Below are 18,272 nucleotides of genomic sequence, written 5' to 3'. Positions count from 1 at the left end.
ACCACTTCCTGGTTTTATAGTCCCCCTCCCTCCAGCAGGGGCAGCAGAGAGAATGGTGAATTTTGTAAAAACATTAATATCTCTGTCATTTTTCATCGACGGGAAATATCCTCGGCACACATGCGGCGGAGGGGGGCTCTGAGCGAGGTGGCCAAAAATGACGGCCGTAGGTGGCGGCGTTTTCTCGGAAATCGCAGCACAGACGGCCAAAAGCGGTCAAGAACAGAGATTTAGTAATATAGATTAAGTGTTTGGACATGCTAAAGGCAAGACACATGTTCCCGATGTTGGGGGAGTCCAGAACCAGGAGCCACAGTTTAAGAATAAGGGGTAAGCCATTTAGAATGGAGATGAGGAAACACTATTTCACACAGAGAGTTGTGAGTCTGTGGAATTCTCTGCCTCAAAGGGCGGCGGAGCCAGTTCTCTGGATACTTTCAAGAGAGAGCTAGATAGGGCTCTTAGGGATATGGAGAGAAGACAGGAATGGGGTACTGATTGTGGATGATCAGCCATGATCACATTGAATGGCGGTGCTAGCTCGAAGGGCCGAAAGGCCTACTCCTGCACCTATTGTCTTTAGGTAGGTTTATTTCCATGCAGAAATGCACAATACTATTTTAGCAAACCTCTTATTCAAAAATATTTCAACAATCATAAACCATAGAATCGTACAAAATGTGCAGAAATATAGCACTTTCCAGCAAATTGTTTTTGAAGTGTAATGTAGGAAATGCATCAACAAATTTATGTAAAGAAAGTTCCTACGGAAGATATTGTGATAATGCTTTGGTAATTTACTTTTAATATTATGTCAGGACTAAATATTGGCCGGTGCACGGAGGATAACACCTCTACTTTGCTGTGGATTTGTTTACAAAATACCGAGAGACCAAATGGCTTATGCAAAAATGATCACCTTTTGAAATGATCATATTACTTTAGTGTACAAGAAAATAAAAACCCTTAGCATTCAAAAGAAAGTGTCAAGTTGAATTGAACACCAGCTAGGAGGAAAGAGTTGACGAGTATTTCTTGATGGAAGGCTTCAAATAGTTGACAAGTATTTTCATGGAGGACATAATGTTGTTTTCATCGTGTAGTTTGCAACTTAAGGGCAAAATTGGCTTATGCATATTCTAAAAATGGAACACAGTCATTGCCTGGGCACAGCCTGTACAGGATTGCACATTTAAGGGATTTCTCAGAGGATTGTGTTTCTTTGGAATTCCCTGTACCAGAGAGCTGTGAAGGCAGGATCGTTATGGAGGTGGTTATGGAGGATTGTTTTTCTAATTGGAGGCCTGTGACCAGTGGAGTGCAGCAGTCGGAGCTAGGTCCATAGTATTTATTTAATTTAGTTTATTATTGTTGCGTGTACTGCCGAGGTACAATGCAAAGCTTTTATTTGAGTGTTTTCCAGTCAAAGAAAAGACTGTACATGAATACAATCGAGCCATCCACAAGTGCACAGATAAAGGATACAACTTTTAGCGCAAGATGTACCATTGAAGCCCGATAAAGTCCAATTGAAGATAGTTCAAAGGTTTAGCAAATTTGCAAATGACACTGAAATTATTGATTTAGTGGACACTGAGGAAGGATAATTCATTTTGCGACAGGATCTGGGTCAAGGAATGGAAAATGGAATTGAACTCTGGCAAGTGTGAGGTGTTGTACTTTGATATGTCAAACCAGGGCAGGATTTACACGGTAAATGATAGAGCCATGGAGAGCTGCAGAGACGAGAAATCTTGGAGTGCAGGTGCATGGGTCCCTGAAAGTTGACAGTGTGGTGAAGAGGGTGTTTGGCGTACTTGCCTTCATTTGGAAGGATATTGGGCACAAAAGTTGAGAAATGATGATGCAGCTGTACAAGTCACAGTGAGACCACATTTAAAGTACTGCGTGTGGTTCTGTGCCCAGTTACAGAAAGGATGTCATTAATTTGGAAATGGTGCCAAAGACATTCATCAGGATGTTACCTGGTCTTGCGTTATAGGGAGAGTTTGGATAGTCTGTCTCAATGTTTCTTTTGAGCACTCGAGGCTAAGGGGTGACCTTATTAAGGTATACAAGAACATGAGGGGCATGGATAGAGCAAACGGTTTTTTTTTTTGCATGGGTAGAGGATTCTAAACCTAGAGGGCACTGCCTCAAAGTGAGAGGGGCGAAATTTAAAAGGGTCCTCGGGCAACTTTTTAACTTGGTGGGTAATCCCTATCTGGAATGAGCTGCCAGAGGAAACTATAGAAATGGATACTTGAATGACTTTTAAAGGAGATTTGGACATTTGGGTGAGTAGGGTATAGAGGGCTCTGCACCAAATGCAGACTTGTATACTCCCAGTATACCAATTTTGGCATGGGCAAGTTGGACCAAGGGCCTGTTTCAGTGCCATTTCCCCTATGATCTTTTTGTTTGCAAGGGAATAGTTATTGACAGAGCTCATGGCTCTGAGGTGTAAACTGGTTTTGAATCATATTATTTTTTCAATTACTCTTTTTTTGTAAACCAGCATCTGCAGTTCCTTGTTTCAACATAATAATTAGTTGTTTATTTATCTGTTCGTTTCTCTGATTCAAAACCAGCATTTCTGGTTTATCTTGGACTTAATATCTCTGAACTAATTGTTGCTATTTTTTTTCTCTTCAAACTATACTTTATTCATCTGCTACTGAATATTATTAGAGAAATGTTCATGCACATTTAAGACTGGACTGAAATTATCCATTCTCTAATTAAAAGATTTAACTTTAGATTGCTCCTTGTTCTTCTACCTAATTAAAAATTAATGTTGCATGGTAATTTGTTCACAAGTATTTTCACTCATGCTAAGTGTACCTTGTCCATCACATTTCCGAGAGCTAGATCCAGATATGCTTTCTTGTTGCACTTTCTTGCTATTGTCAAGGACTTTTTTCACCCCGGTCATTCCCCTTTCTCCCCTCTCCCTTCAGACAGAAGATACAAAAGCTTGAAAGTAAGTGCTCCTGATTCAGGAGCAGTTTCTTTCCACTTTTATCAGATTATTGAACAGTCCTACCATAAACTAGAATGTTGCCACGATCTTCCAACCTACCTCATTACAGAGCCTGCGTGACTCCTCTGTGACTAATGCTATAATGTTGTAATACTCTATTCTGCACACAGGTGTTTTTTTCTTTGTATTTGGTTGATGGCCAGTTTGGACATGTGTAGTGTAATATGACTTGATGGCATGAAAACAAAGCATTTCATTGTATCGATTCATGTGACAATAAACCAATAAAAACATATTGATAAAGGAGTTCTGTGAAAAAATCATAGAAATTCCTTTTTGATGCTCACTCTCACACCATTCAAATTATTACTAGAATTGTTAAAGTCACCTCTGTATCACCATCTTAGTTTTTGTGTATTAGCTTCCCTACAGATTTACTCCTGGATCTCCCTGTCATTATTTAGTGGCTTATGAAATAACACTTGAAACTATTTGTATAATTTATGTTTAAGATACATACACTTTTTAAATGTCTGATCTTTCTGAAAAGATTTAAAATAAAATTATTTTACAAATACATGACTTGCTTCCCTTATAGTAATTGGTCAAATCTAAGCACAAATGTTTCTGGTATCTAGTGAGTGCACGGGTGCTGCCATTTTCAGTTGTAATGTGGGCTACAAGCAGCAAATAAAAAGTGGGCAAAGTGTTCAAAAGGGAACTGCAGATGCTGGAATATCGAAGGTACACAAAATTGCTGGGGAAACTCAGCGGGTGCAGCAGCATCTATGGAGCGAAGGAAATAGGCGACGTTTCGGGCCGAAACCCTTCTTCAGACTGATGGGGGGTGGGAGAAAGAAGGAAAAGGGGAGGAGGGGGAGGAGCCCGAGGGCGGGCGGATGGGAGGGTGGGAGGAGACAGCTAGAGGGTTAAGGAAGGGGAGGAGACAGCAAGGGCTAGCAAAATTGGGAGAATTCAATGTTAATGCCATAGGGACGCAAGGTCCCCAGACGGAATATGAGGTGCTGTTCCTCCAATTTCCGCTGTTGCTCACTCTGGCAATGGAGGAGACCCAGGACAGAGAGGTCGGATTGGGAATGGGAGGGGGAGTTGAAGTGCTGAGCCACCGGGAGTTCAGGTAGGTTATTGCGGACTGAGCGGAGGTGTTCGGCGAAACGATCGCCCAACCTACGCTTGGTCTCCCCGATGTAAATCAGCTGACATCTAGAGCAGCGGATGCAGTAGATGAGGTTGGAGGAGATACAGGTGAACCTTTGTCGCACCTGGAACGACTGCTTGGGTCCTTGAATGGAGTCGAGGGGGGAGGTGAAGGGACAGGTGTTGCATTTCTAGCGGTTGCAACGGAAAGTCCCCGGGGAGGGGGTGGTGCGGGAGGGAAGGGAAGAATTGACGAGGGAGTTGCGGAGGGAGCGGTCTTTGCGGAAGGCAGACTTGGGGGGAGATGGGAAGATGTGGCGAGTGGTGGGGTCACGTTGGAGGTGGCAGAAATGGCGGAGGATTATGTGTTGTATTTGGCGGCTAGTGGGGTGAAAGGTGAGGACCAGAGGGACTCTGCCCTTGTTGCGAGTGCGGGGATGGGGAGAGAGAGCAGTGTTACGGGGTATGGATGAGACCCTGGTGTGAGCCTCATCTATGGTGGCGGAGGGGAATCCCGTTCCCTGAAGAACGAGGACATTTCCGATGCCCTGGTGTGGAATGTCTCATCCTGGGAACAGATGCGGCGTAAGCGGAGGAATTGGGAGTAGGGGATGGAGTCTTTACAGGGGGCAGGGTGGGAAGACGTGTAGTCCAGATAGCCATGTGAGTCAGTGGGTTTGTAATGTGTGTCGGTCAGGAGTCTGTCCCCTGCGATGGAGATGGTGAGGTCAAGGAATGGTAGGGAAGTGTCGGAAATCGTCCAGGTGTATTGGAGTGCCGGATGGAAGTTGGTGGTGAAGTGGATGAAGTCAGTCAGTTGTGTGTAGGTGCAGGAGGTGGCCCCAAAGCAGTCGTCAATGTAAAAGTGGGGCTGCATTGTCAAGAAGCTATCTGCTTTTGAGAGCCTCCTTATGTGCTTGAGCATAAGTGCAGCTTCTTAAGAAAGTCTTTGTCCTTGAATCTTCCGGTCACAGCCTACCCTGATCCAGATTGCCCACTGCCTTTAAATTGTGCAGGAAGCCCACATCCTAACTTTACATACATACATGTGTAAAAGAGGAATATGTCCCCCGGGTCCCACAACCAACCTTCACTGTTTAATAATGATTAGGCAAATACAATTATAAACTTAACTCCAATTTCCCTATTATCGCCAGTCATCTTCCACACCCCCCATTATCTACAACTGCCTTAAAAAATATTCAAATGCTTTTTTTCACACAGTTGTTTTGAGCAAGAGAGTTTCAAACACACAATTCTCTGCAAGAAAAAAATGTAGGTCTCAGTCCACATCATCCTGGATGTGTCAGTAATAGATCCAGAAAGACTGCATAATCTAAAATTGGAGAATATGACACTGAGTGTGTCCAGATGGAAGATTAGATATTGTTCCTCAAGCTTGCATTGGGTTTCATTGCATCAATGCAGGAGGCTACAGACAGATTGGGCGGGGTTGGAGAGGTATGGTAATTAAAAAGTGACGGGTTACTCCAAACGGGCTGCTTCTGTGGATTGAACAGATCAATGGTCTGCCAGTGTAAAGAAGACTAAGACTAAATGAGTCTGAAGAAGGGTTTCAGCCCGGAACGTTGCCTATTTCCTTCGCTCCATAGATGCTGCCGCACCCGCTGAGTTTCTCCAGCACTTTCGTCTACCTAAAGGAGACTAAATTGTGATCACAGAATGCATTAAACTAATTTGAAGAAGTGCAAGTGAATCTCTGCTTCACGTGGAAAGGTACTCTTTGGGTCCCTGGATGGTGAAAAAAAGATAGGTGTTGCAATTCCCGTGCTTGCATGGGAAAAGTGCCATTATTGGGGAGACATAAGGGCAAATTGGTGAGTGGAGAAGGGAGCAAAGGAAAATCAAGTCAAGTCAAGTCACATTTATTTATATAGCACATTTAAAAAAACAACTCTCGTTGGCCAAAGTGCTTTACATTTATTATAAGAATAGTATAAACAAACAAACTACATACATATATACATATAGCCCTCGCTCAGTGGACGTCAGGAAAGGCTTGGGAGTATAGATAAGATTTTAGTCTTGACTTAAAGTCAATGGAGGGGGCAGTTCTGATGGGAAGGGGGATGCTGTTCCACAGTCTAGGAGCTGCAACCGCAAAGGCGCGGTCGCCCCTAAGCTTATACCTAGACCGCGGGATATTCAGCAACCCCAAGTCGGCCGATCTGAGGGACCTGGAGGTGGAGTGGTGGGTGAGAAGACTTTTAATGTAGGAGGGGGCAAGCCCATTGAGGGCTTTGTAGACATAGAGGAGGATCTTGAAATGTATACGGAACCGCACAGGGAGCTAGTGGAGAGAGGCCAGGATCGGGGTGATGTGGTCCCTTCTTCGGGTGCCCGTCAGGAGTCTCGCTGCGGCGTTTTGGACCAGTTGCAGGCGGGACAGGGAAGATTGTACCAGTGTAAAGAGAGTTGCAGTAATCTAGGCGGGAGGAGATAAATGTGTGGATGATCTTTTCGAGGTCATCAAAGTGGAGGAATTGTTTTATTTTAGCTATTGTCCGAAGCTGAAAGAAGCTAGCTTTTACCACGGCATTGACTTGTTTGTCAAATTTCAGTGCTGAGTCAAATATCACGCCGAGGTTTTTGACGTGAGGTTTGAGTAGTGGGGTAAGGCTTCCAAGACTGTCTGCTATCATTTTGATTGAGTCCGAGGGGCCGAGAAGGATGACCTCAGACTTACTGTCATTTAGTTGGAGGAAGTTCTGGGCCATCCAGCAAGTGGTAAGGTTTACGTGAAGAATAATCCATTGAATGCGGAAGCTGGTGGGATTGGGAAGACCTGGGGATATCTAATCTTGTTCTGTTAGAATGTGGGTGAAAGTAAAGGCGTGGAAATTGATGATATGTGATTAAGGATTTTGTCCTCTGGTAGGGGGAAGTCGTGCTTCAGAAAGCTTCATGGTGCATGGTGGGAGTTTGTGGCTTGTGTGTTTTTGTGGCTGGCCTGTCCCGTGAGATGGAGATTGAGAGATCTAAAAAGAGATCCAGATAACTAGAGTTATTGGGTGACGTTTTGGGTCGAGACCCGTCTTCAGGGTCTGAAGAAGGATCGAGACCTTCAACATCATCCATTCGTTCTCTCCAGAGATGCTGCCTGTCCCGCTGAGGTACTCCAGCATTTTGTGTCTACCTTCGATTTAAACCAGAATCTGCAAGTCTTTCCTACACAAAACTAGAGTTATTATTGTTCAACAAGGAACTGCAGATGCTGGAAAATCGAAGGTAGACAAAAGTGCTGGAGAAACTAAGCGGGTGCGGCAGCATTTATGGAGCGAAGGAAATAGGCAACGTTTCGGGCTGAAACCCTTCTTCAGACTGAGACCAAGTGTAGTCTTGGCGATCGTTTCACCGAACACCTCCGCTCGGTCCGCATTAACCAACCTGATCTCCCTGTGGCTCAGCACTTCAACTTCCCCCTCCCATTCTGAATCCTTTCTGTCCTGGGCCTCTTCCATTGCCAGAGTGAGCACCACCGGAAACTGGAGGAGCAGCAGCTCATATTCCGCTTGGACAGTCTGCATCCCGGTGGCCTGAATATTGATTCTCAAATTTCCGGTAGCCCTTGCTGTCTCCTCCCCTTCTCGGCTCTCCCTCAGCCTCCCTTCCCCCCACCTCTCCCCCACCCTTCCCCACACCTCTCACCCTCCCTTCCCCCCACCTCTCCCCCTCCCTTCCCCCCCACCTCTCCCCCTCCCTTCCCCCCACCTCTCCCCCTCCCTTCCCCCCACCTCTCCCCTCCCTTCCCCCCACCTCTCCCCCTCCCTTACCCCCACCTCTCCCTCTCCCCCTCCCTGCTCCCCCCCTCCTCCCTCCCCCCCCCTCTCCCCTCCCCCTCCCTCCTTCCTTCTCTCCCCCCTCTCTCCCTCCCTCCTTCTCTCCCTCCTTCCCTCCCTCCCTCTCTCCCCCCCTCCCTCCATCTCTCCCCCCCTAAACCGCACGTTCGGGGAACAGACCCAACGGGTCTGCAGTTGGTCTAGTATACTTTTAAAAGTGTGTGTGTGTGGGAGTTGGAGGGTGTGCGTGTGTGTGTGTGTTGGAGGGTGTGTGTGTGTGAGCCCTCCGGAGCTCTTCCTCCCCTCCCTCTCTCTTTCTCCCCTCCCTCTCTCTTCCTCCCCTCCCTCTCTCGTCCACCCCTCCCTCTCTCGTCCACCCCTCCCCCTCTCTTCCCCCCCTCCCTCTCTCTTCCCCCCCTCCCTCTCTCTCTTCACCCCTCCCTCTCTCTTCCCCCCTCCCTCTCTCTCCCCCCCTCCCTCTCTCTCTTCCCCCTCCCTCTCTCTCTTCCCCCTCCCTCTCTCTCTTCCCCCTCCCTCTCTCTCTTCCCCCTCCCTCTCTCTCTCCCCCTTCCTTCTCTCTCTCCCCCTCCCTCTCTCTCTCCCCCTTCCTCTCCCCCAACCCTCTGCCCTCCCCTAAACCCCCTTCCCCCCTCCACACCCTCCCCTTCCCCCCTCCCATACCCCCTTCCCTCCACCCCCTTCCCTACCCCATACCCCCTTCCCTCCAACTCCCCCCTCCCTTCCCCCCACCTCTCCCACTCCCTTCCCGCCCCTCCCCCCCTTCCCTTTCCCCCCTCTCAGCCCCCCTTCCCCCCCCCTCTCTCCTCCCATCTCTTACTCCACCCTCCCCCCCCTTACCCACCCTCCCTCTCCTCCTCCCCTCCACCCCCCCTCTCCCTCTGTCTTTTGCCGTTCTGTCTCTCTCCCTATTCTCGCTCTGGCCTCACTCTCTACCCCCCTCCCCTCCCTCTCTAGACGCGCCTGCGAGTTGGGGCTATGCGTCAGTGGATAGGGTGGTTATGGGGTAAAAGGAGCAAAGTAATAATATTAATATAATATCAAGGGGGGTAGTTAGCGTTTGTGCGGGGTGGTAGTTAGTGTGTGTCACGCCGCATGCTGCCCCCAGCCCACACCCCACCTCCCCCGCAACCACAGGTTGGGGGAACAGACCCAACGGGTCTGCACTTGGTCTAGTACTTTTATAAACTTCTACCAGGCCTTCCCTCAGTTTCTGACACAAGTTTTTCCAACTTCTGTCAACTAGTACCCTCTAATCAAGGAAGCCTCTGAAACCTATTCTGCACCTTCTCCAAAGCAAGAATGTGTTGGCTCTTTGTTAGTTGATTGCAATTCTCTTATGATCATTCTTCAGCAATTTTTCATGGGGAGAGGACACTCACCTAGTTGCTCTGTCGGTTTTTGCTTCACATGAGTTTTCTCTTCCCATTCCTCATGTAACCTGATATGTATTTCATTCAGGTTTTTCAGCTTTATCTCGTGTCATCTTTAAAGCATCTGTTCTATTTAACCACACGCATCATCCATTAAATTGAAATTTCTATATTTGAATAATTTATCGTGTAAAGATGTTTCTCACAAATTCCTTTAATAATATTTTAGTGACTGTTTTTGTTTATGGCTCCTACTTTTCATTTGTCTGCATGTTGAAACATCTTGGTCCAGCTAGGGTACAAATTGCATCGGGAGATAAAAATCAGCATGTAAGAAAGGCAATGTTACAGTGGTAATGGAGGATTTCAACTTGCAGGTAGACTCGGAAAATCAGGTTGATACTGAATCCCAAAAAAAAGGAACTTGTAGAATGCCTATGAGATAGCTTCTTAGAGCAGTGTGTGGTGGAGTCTCCTAGGGAAAAGGCAATTTTGGATTTGGCATTGTGTAACGAACTGGATTTGGGTTCTTAAAGCTTAGAAGCTTAAGGTTAAGGAACTCATAGGAGGAGGTGACCATCATGATATGATAAAATTCAACCTACAGCAGAGAGAGAGAGGGGGAGGAGGGGGAGAGAGAGAGAGGGAGGTAGGGAGAGGGAGGGGGGTGGGGAGAGGGAGAGAGAAAAATCAGGTGTGAGCAGCTGGCTAAAGTTGATTGGAAAGGGCTTAGCAGGAATGGAGTACCAATGGCAGGAGTTTCTGGGAGTAATTTGGAAGATGCAGGATATGTTCATTCTAAAGAGAAGGAAACATTCTAAAGGGAGAATGACCATGGCTAACAAAGTACATCAAAGTTAGCATAAAAGTAAAAGAGAAGACGTATAATAGTGCAAAGGGTAATGGGAAGCTAGAGGATTGTGAATGATTTATATAACTAATTGATGGCAACTTAAAAGGCAATGGAAGGGGAGAAAAGATGAAATATGAAGGGGAGGCGGTAAATAATATAAAAGGGAATACCAACATTTTCTTCAGATATATATAAAGACTAAAAGAGAGGCAAGAGTGTACATTGAACTATTGGAAAATGATGCTGGAGAAGTAGAAATGGGGAATAAAGAAATGGCATTAGTAACAATGGTGAAACTCCCAATTTTTATTAAAAGAATTACAGCTATTTAAGATTTCTTAGACCTGAATCATTGGATTCTCAGAATGTGGCCCTAATTTTAAATAGCTTTGCATCTTTACCACCATCAAGGATTGTGGTATGATATGTTAAAATTGTAAAATATCAAAGCAAAGATGAATATTGTCCTGAGACATATGAGGGTAAAGAGCCATGGGGTGCATGGTGGGATTGGTGTTGTGGGGAGGTGCCCTGAAAACAGATGGGGCTGCTAGCTGCTATCAATAAATGGCTACTGTGTACTGCAAGTCCCTTACTTACATATTTATCACTGATAGGATCAGAGATAGTTCTGGTGACTGGTGACAGTGTTCATTGTGGTCAATTAATTGTTATCATTTGTTAAAACTAATTATTGTTGTTATATTACTGTTACTTATTTCAATTTCCTTTCTGGAACACTATAGGTTGAATTTTCATATCCACCGTTGGTTCCAGCAGAAGGACATGATGGTCACAGCTTGCCCGAGGAATGGAAATACCTTCCATTTCTTGCTCTGCCAGATGGAGCACATAACTACCAGGAGGGTGAGATATATAAATTAAATCTATTTATATTTATACTTTCTGTAGTTTGTTAATATCAGTAGATAGTTCCTTCAACCAAGATCTTGTTTGTATTCTGGAGAAATATAACTTTATCATCCTGCTGATTGCTCGATTCTTGTTCAGGTGCTTCATTTGGCTACTTTGTGAAAAAGGAGTTAAGACTTCTCCAAGCTTCCTGCTTGCCTTCTTCCCACAGCACTGTTCAACACTTTTTTCTTGATATTATTACTGATGTGGATCTTTCTGTGTGTCGAGTTCTCCAACTTCAAGTAACCCCTGCTTTCCCTCTCTCTCCATCCCTCCCCATCCTTGTTCTCCGACCAGTCTGACTGTCTTTCTAATTCCATTTTATCTTTGTATGATTTGTTGTCACCTTCCCCTAGCTAACAATGATCTATCTACATTTTCCTTGAACTTTGTCTCCTTTGATGTTTCGCTTCCATATTTCTGCGTCTCCCTCTCCCTACACTATCAATTAAGCAGGCTGCTTTGAAGTGGGTGATGTCAGGCTTCTTGAGAGAGATGTGCTGCACCCATCCATCATATTGCTGATGTAACATAGATAGTAGAAGGGCCTTGGGTTGTCAGTCGGTGAGTCAGTTGCCTCAGAATACCTTAGCCTCTAATTTCTTTAGTCACGGTAATTATTTGGCTGGTCCAGTTAAGTATCTGATCATTGATAACGCTCAGCATAATGATGATGGTTCATTGGTGGTAATGTCAATCGCTGTCAAGAATAGGTAGTAATGCTCTCACTTGTCGGCTTATGGATATTGTCTGTCATTTATGTGGCTAGATGATTACTTGCCACAGCAGTTCATGCCTGAATTTTGTTTAGGTCTTGCTGCATTCAGGCATTGTCATCTTCATTTACTTAGGAATTGAGAATGGAATTGAATATATTGCAGTCATCACAGAGTAGACTTGATGGGCCAAATGGCCTACTTCTCCTATTCCTTATGAATACCTTAATTTCTGAGCTTTGGAAGGAAGCTCATTGATGAAGCAGCTAAAAATGGTTAAATCTGGGACATTACCTTGAGTCCCTCCTACATTGAAGTAGACCACAAAGTTGGGTAACTCAGTTGGTCAGGCAGCATCTCTGGAAGACATGGATAGGTGATTTTTCAGTTAAGGACTCTTCTTTAGACTGTGGAGTCCCTTCCTGCTTTTATTCCCCTCCCACAATCATTCTGAAGCAGAGTCCAGACCCAAAATGTTGCTTATCCATCTTCTCCATAGATGCTGCCTGACCCGCTGAATTACTCCAGCACTTTTTGTCCTCTTTGGTAAGCCCGCATCTGCAGTTCCTTGTGCCTAAATGGTAATTGCACAGGGTGGGTTTGTCATGCTTCTAATTAACAGGGCACACCTGGGCAATTTTCCATATTGTTGGTATCGATGTCAGTATTGTAACCATACTAGAATGGTTTGGCTCGAATTACAGCTAGTTCTGGTGCACAGGTGTTCAGTACGACAGCTGAAATATTGTCTGGAACCAGAGCCTTTGCTGTATCCAATGCTCTTAGCCAAAATTGAATTAGTTGGAGATTGACTTTTGTGATAACAGGATCTCGGGCGATTTGGGACATTTCAACTTCCCTTGTGACTTCACCTGCAGGTAGTGTATCCAGCTGCAGCATCAAGCGTACTGCCTGGAGCAGTTAGTGCTGTGGATAGATTTGCTATGGATCATCTGCATTGCAGGGAATACAGTCGGGTGGTACATTTAGTGAGCAGGTCACTCCACAGAAAGAGAGAAGATAGGTGACCACTGTAGGGCAAGAATTTCATGTGGCTATTCCCTTTACTGATAAATGTACTGAGTTGGATACTGTTTGTGGTGAGGGATTGTATGGTCTCCCAGGAGAGAACAGCTGTGACTGTGCAGTTTGGAACACTATGATGAACACAGCTGTATAGACGGTTGGAGGAGAAACAATAATGGGAGAGAGATAGTGATACAGACAAAGATGTCTCAGAGTGGCTGCAGGACATTCTGAAAGGGGAAGTAAACAGCTAGAAGTAGTGGTACATGTATGTACCAATGACATAGGTTTGCGATGGGATGAAGTCATACAAGATGAATTAAGGGAGCTAAATGTTTAAGAAGGAACTGCAGATGCTGGAAAATCGAAGGTAGACAAAAAAGCTGGAGAAACTCAGCGGGTGAGGCAGCATCTATGGAGCGAAGGAAATGGGAAACGTTTCGGGTCGAAACCCTTCCTCAGACTGATGTGAGGGTGGGGGGGTGGGAAGAAGAAAGGAAGAGGTGGAGCCAGTGGGCTGAGGGAGAGCTGAGAAGGGGAGGAGAAAGTAAGGACTATCTGAAATTAGAGAAGTCAATGTTCATACTGTTGGGGTGCAATGAGGTGCTGCTCCTCCAATTTACGGTGCTCCTCGCTGGCCATGGAGGAGGCCCAGGACAGAAAGGTCAGATTCGGAATGGGAAGGGGAGTTGAAGTGCTGAGCCACCGGATCAGGTTGGTTATTGCAAACCGAGCGGAGGTGTTCGGCGAAGCGATCGCCAAGCCTACGCTTGGTCTCACCAACGTAGAGCAGCTGACATCTAGAGCAGCGGATGCAATAGATGAGGTTGGAGGAGGTGCAGGTGAACCTCTGCCGCACCTGGAAAGACTGCTTGGGTCCTTGAATGGAGTCAAGGTGGGAGGTAAAGCTACAATTGTATCATTTCTTGCGGTTGCAAGTGAAAGTGCCTGGAGAGGGGGTGGTTCGGGTGGGAAGGGACCAATTGACCAGGGAGTTACGGAGGGAGCGGTCTCTGCGGAAAGCAGACAGGGGAGGAGATGGGAAGATGTGGCAAGTGGTGGGCTCAGGTCGGAGGCGGCAAAAATGTCGGAGGATTATATGTTGTATGTGACGGCTGGTAGGGTGGAAGGTGAGGACAAGGGAGACTCTGCTCTTGTTACGAGTGGGGGGGGATGGGGAGTGAGAGCAGAGTCACGGGGTATAGAAGAGACCCTGGTCTATGGTAGAAGAGGGGAACCCCCGTTCCCTGAAGAATGAGGACATCTCCGATGCCCTGGTGTGGAACACCTCATCCTAGGTGCAGATGCGGCGTAGCGGAGGAATTGGGGATGGAGTCCTTGCAGGAAGCAGGGTGAGAAGAAGTGTAGTCCAGATAGCCATGGGAGTCAGTTGGTTAATAGTCGAACTCAAAGATTAAATAGCGGCATTTAAATAGCAGTAATCTCTGGATTGCTTCTGGTGCCACAAGCTAGGAAATATGAGAATAGGATACATCAGATGAATGAGTGGCTGAATGAATGCTGCAGCAGAATGGGCTTTAGATTCTTGGATCATTGGAAACATTTCTGGGATAGGTGGAAAGTATACAAATAGGATAGGTTGCACCTTAACCAGAGTGAGACCAACATCCTTGCAGCGAGGTTTGCTAGTGCAGTTGAAGATTTAAGCTGAATTGGCTGGGGAAGAGGGTCTTTGGTTAGTTGTTCAGTTCGAGAGTAGCAGTGGAAGATGTTTTTCTGGCTCATGGTATATGATTGTTGGTGTTCCGCAGGTTCTTCTGTTGTTTTTAATTTTATATATATCAATAACGTGGACAAAAATGTTAATGGGTTGGTTAATGTATTTAGAGTTGACTTTCAAACCACTACAGTTGCTGACAGTGAAGAAAGATGTGAAAAGGTATAACACGATATAGATCAGTTACAGATATGGGTGATGAAATGAGCTGGCATTTAATCTGGGCAAGTGTGAGGTGTTGCACTTCGGGAAGTTATATTTAATGGGAAAGTACAGTGCATTCAGAAAGTATTCAGACCTCTTCACTTTTTCCACATTTTGTTACATAACAGCCTTATTCTATAATGGATTAAATTCATTTTTTTTAATCATCAATCTACGCACAATACCCCATAATAAAAAAGTGAAAACAGTTGTTTAGAAATTTTTGCAAAGTAATTAAAAGGAAATAACTGAAATATCACATTTACATAAGTATTCTGACCCTTTACTCAGTACTTTGTTGAGGCACCTTTGGCAGCGATTACAACCTCAAGTCTTCTTGGGTATGACGCTACAAGCTTGGCACACCTGTATTCGGTAATTTCTCCCATTCTTCTCTGCAGATCCTCTCAAGCTCTGTCAGGTTAGATGGGGAGTGTCGATGCACAGCTATTTTCAGATCCCTCCAGAGATGTTCGATCGGGTTCAAGTCCAGGGTCTGGCTGGGCCACTCAAGGACATTCACAGACTTGTCACAAAGCCACTTTTGTGTTGTCTTGGCTATATGCTTTGGGTCGTTGTCCTGTTGGAAGGTGAACTTTCGCCCCAGTCTGTGGTCCTGAACGCTCTGGAGCAGATTTTCATCAATGATCTCTCTGTACTTTGCTCTGTTCATCTTTCCCTCGATCCTGACTAGTCTCCAAGTTCCTGCCGCTGAAAAATACCACAGCATGATGCTGCCACCACCATGCTTCACCGTAGGTATGGTATTGGCCAGGTGATGAGTAGTGCCTGATTTCCTCCAGACGTGATGCTTGGCATTCAGGCCAAAGATTTCAAACTTGGTTTCATCAGACCAGAGAATCTGTTTAGGTGCCTTTTGGCAAACTCCAAGCGGGCTGTCATGTGTCTTTTACTGAGGAGTGGCTTCAGTCTGGCCACTCTACCATTAAGGCCTGATTGGTGGAGTAATAATAATAATAATAATAATAATAATAACTTTATTTATAAAGCACTTTAAACAACTATAGTTGCCACAAAGTGCTGTACATGAGAAATCATGAACAAAAAGCTATTACAAACAATTAAAAACCATTAAAAACCGTACAACGAAGGACTAAAAAACACACTAAAAATTAAAAGACATTAAAAGCACTAAAAACAGGAGCAATGCCTCAGCCAGTGTCGAAAGCCAAAGAATAAAAATATGTTTTTAGGGAGGATTTGAAGATGGACAGTGAGGGGGCCTGTCTGATGTGCAACGGCAAGGTGTTCCAGAGTGCCGGAGCAGCAACAGAAAAGGCTCTATCCCCTCTGAGCTTCCGCTTAGACCTTGGTACCTCAAGGAGCAGCTGATCAGCTGACCTGAGGCACCGGGCAGGAGCATATAGGTGGAGCAGCTCAGAGAGGTAAGGCGGGGCGAGCCCATTCAATGATTTAAAAACAAATAAAAGAATTTTGAAATGAACTCGAAAGTGCACTGGGAGCCAGTGTAGGGAGGCCAAAATTGGCGTAATGTGCTCCCTCTTTCGAGTTCCAGTCAAAAGGCGAGCGGCAGCATTTTGAACAAGCTGGAGACGAGCCAATGAAGCTCGTGCGACTCCAGAGTAGAGTGCGTTACAGTAATCCAGCCTAGATGTAATAAAGGCATGGATTACTGTTTCAAAATGCTCCCGCTCGAGAATGGGCTTCACCTTTGCCAGCTTCCTTAGGTGAAAGAAGCTGGACTTAACCACCGCGCCTATTTGTTTGTCTAGTTTAAAATCACCGTCCATCCTAAAACCCAGGTTCAAGACGGTTGGCTTTACAGACATTGCCAGTGGACCCAAGTCAACAAAGGGAGGTTCACGGCAGCCATTGGGGCCAAACAAAATCACCTCTGTCTTCTCTTCATTAAGTCCCAGAAAGTTTAAGGCCATCCAGGACTTAATGTCCTCAAGACAAGGCAGAAGTGATTTTAGAGAATAGTCTTCCTCTTTCCTGAGTGGCATATATAACTGGCTATCATCCGCATAAAAGTGAAAGGAGATGCCATGCCTTCTTAAAATTGAGCCCAGAGGAAGTAGGTATAAGGAGAAGAGCAGGGGCCCTAAAATTGAGCCCTGTGGAACCCCATATACCAAGGGAGTGGAGGAGGATTCAAAGTCAGCAAGGCTTACCCGCATGGTTCTGTCTGCCAGATAGGACCTGAACCATCCCAGGGCACTGCCACAAATGCCCACTTGGTGCTGTAGTCTGGAAATTAAAATTCCATGGTCCACTGTATCGAAGGCGGCAGATAGGTCCAGCAAGACAAGAACCACATAATTACCTGAGTCGTTTGCCAGGAGGATGTCGTTGAAGACCCTTAGCAGAGCCGACTCTGTGCTATGCATAGCCTTGAATCCAGACTGGAAAACCTCCCGAATATTGTGCTCATCCAGGAAGAGTTTCAGCTGCGCATAAACTACCTTCTCCATGATCTTGGAGATAAAAGGCAACTTGGAGATCGGCCTAAAATTGGACAGATCAGTTTGATCCAGGCCTGGTTTTTTAAGTAGTGGTTGCACTACAGCATGTTTAAAATTTATGGGGACAACCCCAGAACACAAGCTACTGTTTATAATGGCGAGAACCGACTGCCCTATACTCGGGAAAACCTCTTTAAAAAGAAGAGGAGGGACAGCATCACAGGGGGAACCCGACGGCTTAATATGCCTAACCACATCCTCTAGACCCGACAATGTCAGAGGCACAAACTTTTCAAATGCCACCAGGCATGGGGCCGGAACAGAGGGGTCAGAGGCAGGAGCTGAGATGAGAGCCCTTATAGAAACGACCTTATTAATAAAGAAGTGCAGGAAGTCATTGCACAATTCGGACGATGCTTCCAAGCAAACAGGCTGTGGGGCATTTAAAACAGAATCAATAGTTTTGAATAATACGCGTGGGTCGTGACGCTTAGCCACTATTATATTAGACAGGTAATATCTTTTGGCCTCTTTAACAGTATTTTGATCATTTCGCCAGCTGTCCTTTAGGATTTGCGATGAAACCTGCAGCCTGTCCTTCTTCCACTTTCGCTCAGCTCTGCGACAATCCCGTCGAGCTGTACGAGTTGCGTCACTAAACCAGGGCTCGGGTTTAGCTCTGGGCTGCAAAGTTTTTAAAGGAGCCACAGAGTCCAGTATAGTTGTGCAGGAGGAGTGGAACCAAGAACTAATCTCCTCCGCACCAAGGGGAGTGGACGCAGAGGGGGCACAGAGCTGATCGAATGCAGCAGAGAATTGGCCAGCAGCAGAAGGGTTAAAGGACCGACAGCGCCGAGCAGACGATACAGGTCTAACTGCAGCACTGGAAAAACCAACATCAAACAGTATAGGCATGTGATCAGAAAACAAACTATCACAGACCTCCAAGTTTAATACAGGCAAGCCATAGGAGAGAACAAGGTCCAATGTATGTCCATGTTCGTGTGTGCGACCAGACACACACTGCACAAAATTAAAAGA

At 45.7% G+C, this 18,272-nt stretch overlaps 1 protein-coding gene across 1 annotated transcript in view; it reads left to right on the top strand.

The window, feature by feature from the left end:
• The window catches only part of avl9 (AVL9 cell migration associated), a 90,640-nt gene that overhangs the window by 6,616 nt on the left and 65,752 nt on the right, over nucleotides 1-18,272 (top strand). The window contains exon 2 of the mRNA XM_033019166.1: nucleotides 10,932-11,052. Coding sequence (XP_032875057.1) covers nucleotides 10,932-11,052 — 121 coding nt within the window. The remainder of the gene's footprint in view (nucleotides 1-10,931; nucleotides 11,053-18,272) is intronic.

The sequence above is a fragment of the Amblyraja radiata genome, chromosome 4 (assembly GCF_010909765.2).
Source record: "Amblyraja radiata isolate CabotCenter1 chromosome 4, sAmbRad1.1.pri, whole genome shotgun sequence".
In the NCBI taxonomy this organism is placed as follows: domain Eukaryota; kingdom Metazoa; phylum Chordata; class Chondrichthyes; order Rajiformes; family Rajidae; genus Amblyraja; species Amblyraja radiata.
Note: the sequence above shows the minus strand (reverse complement) of the source record. Positions and strands in the feature narration are given on the sequence as shown.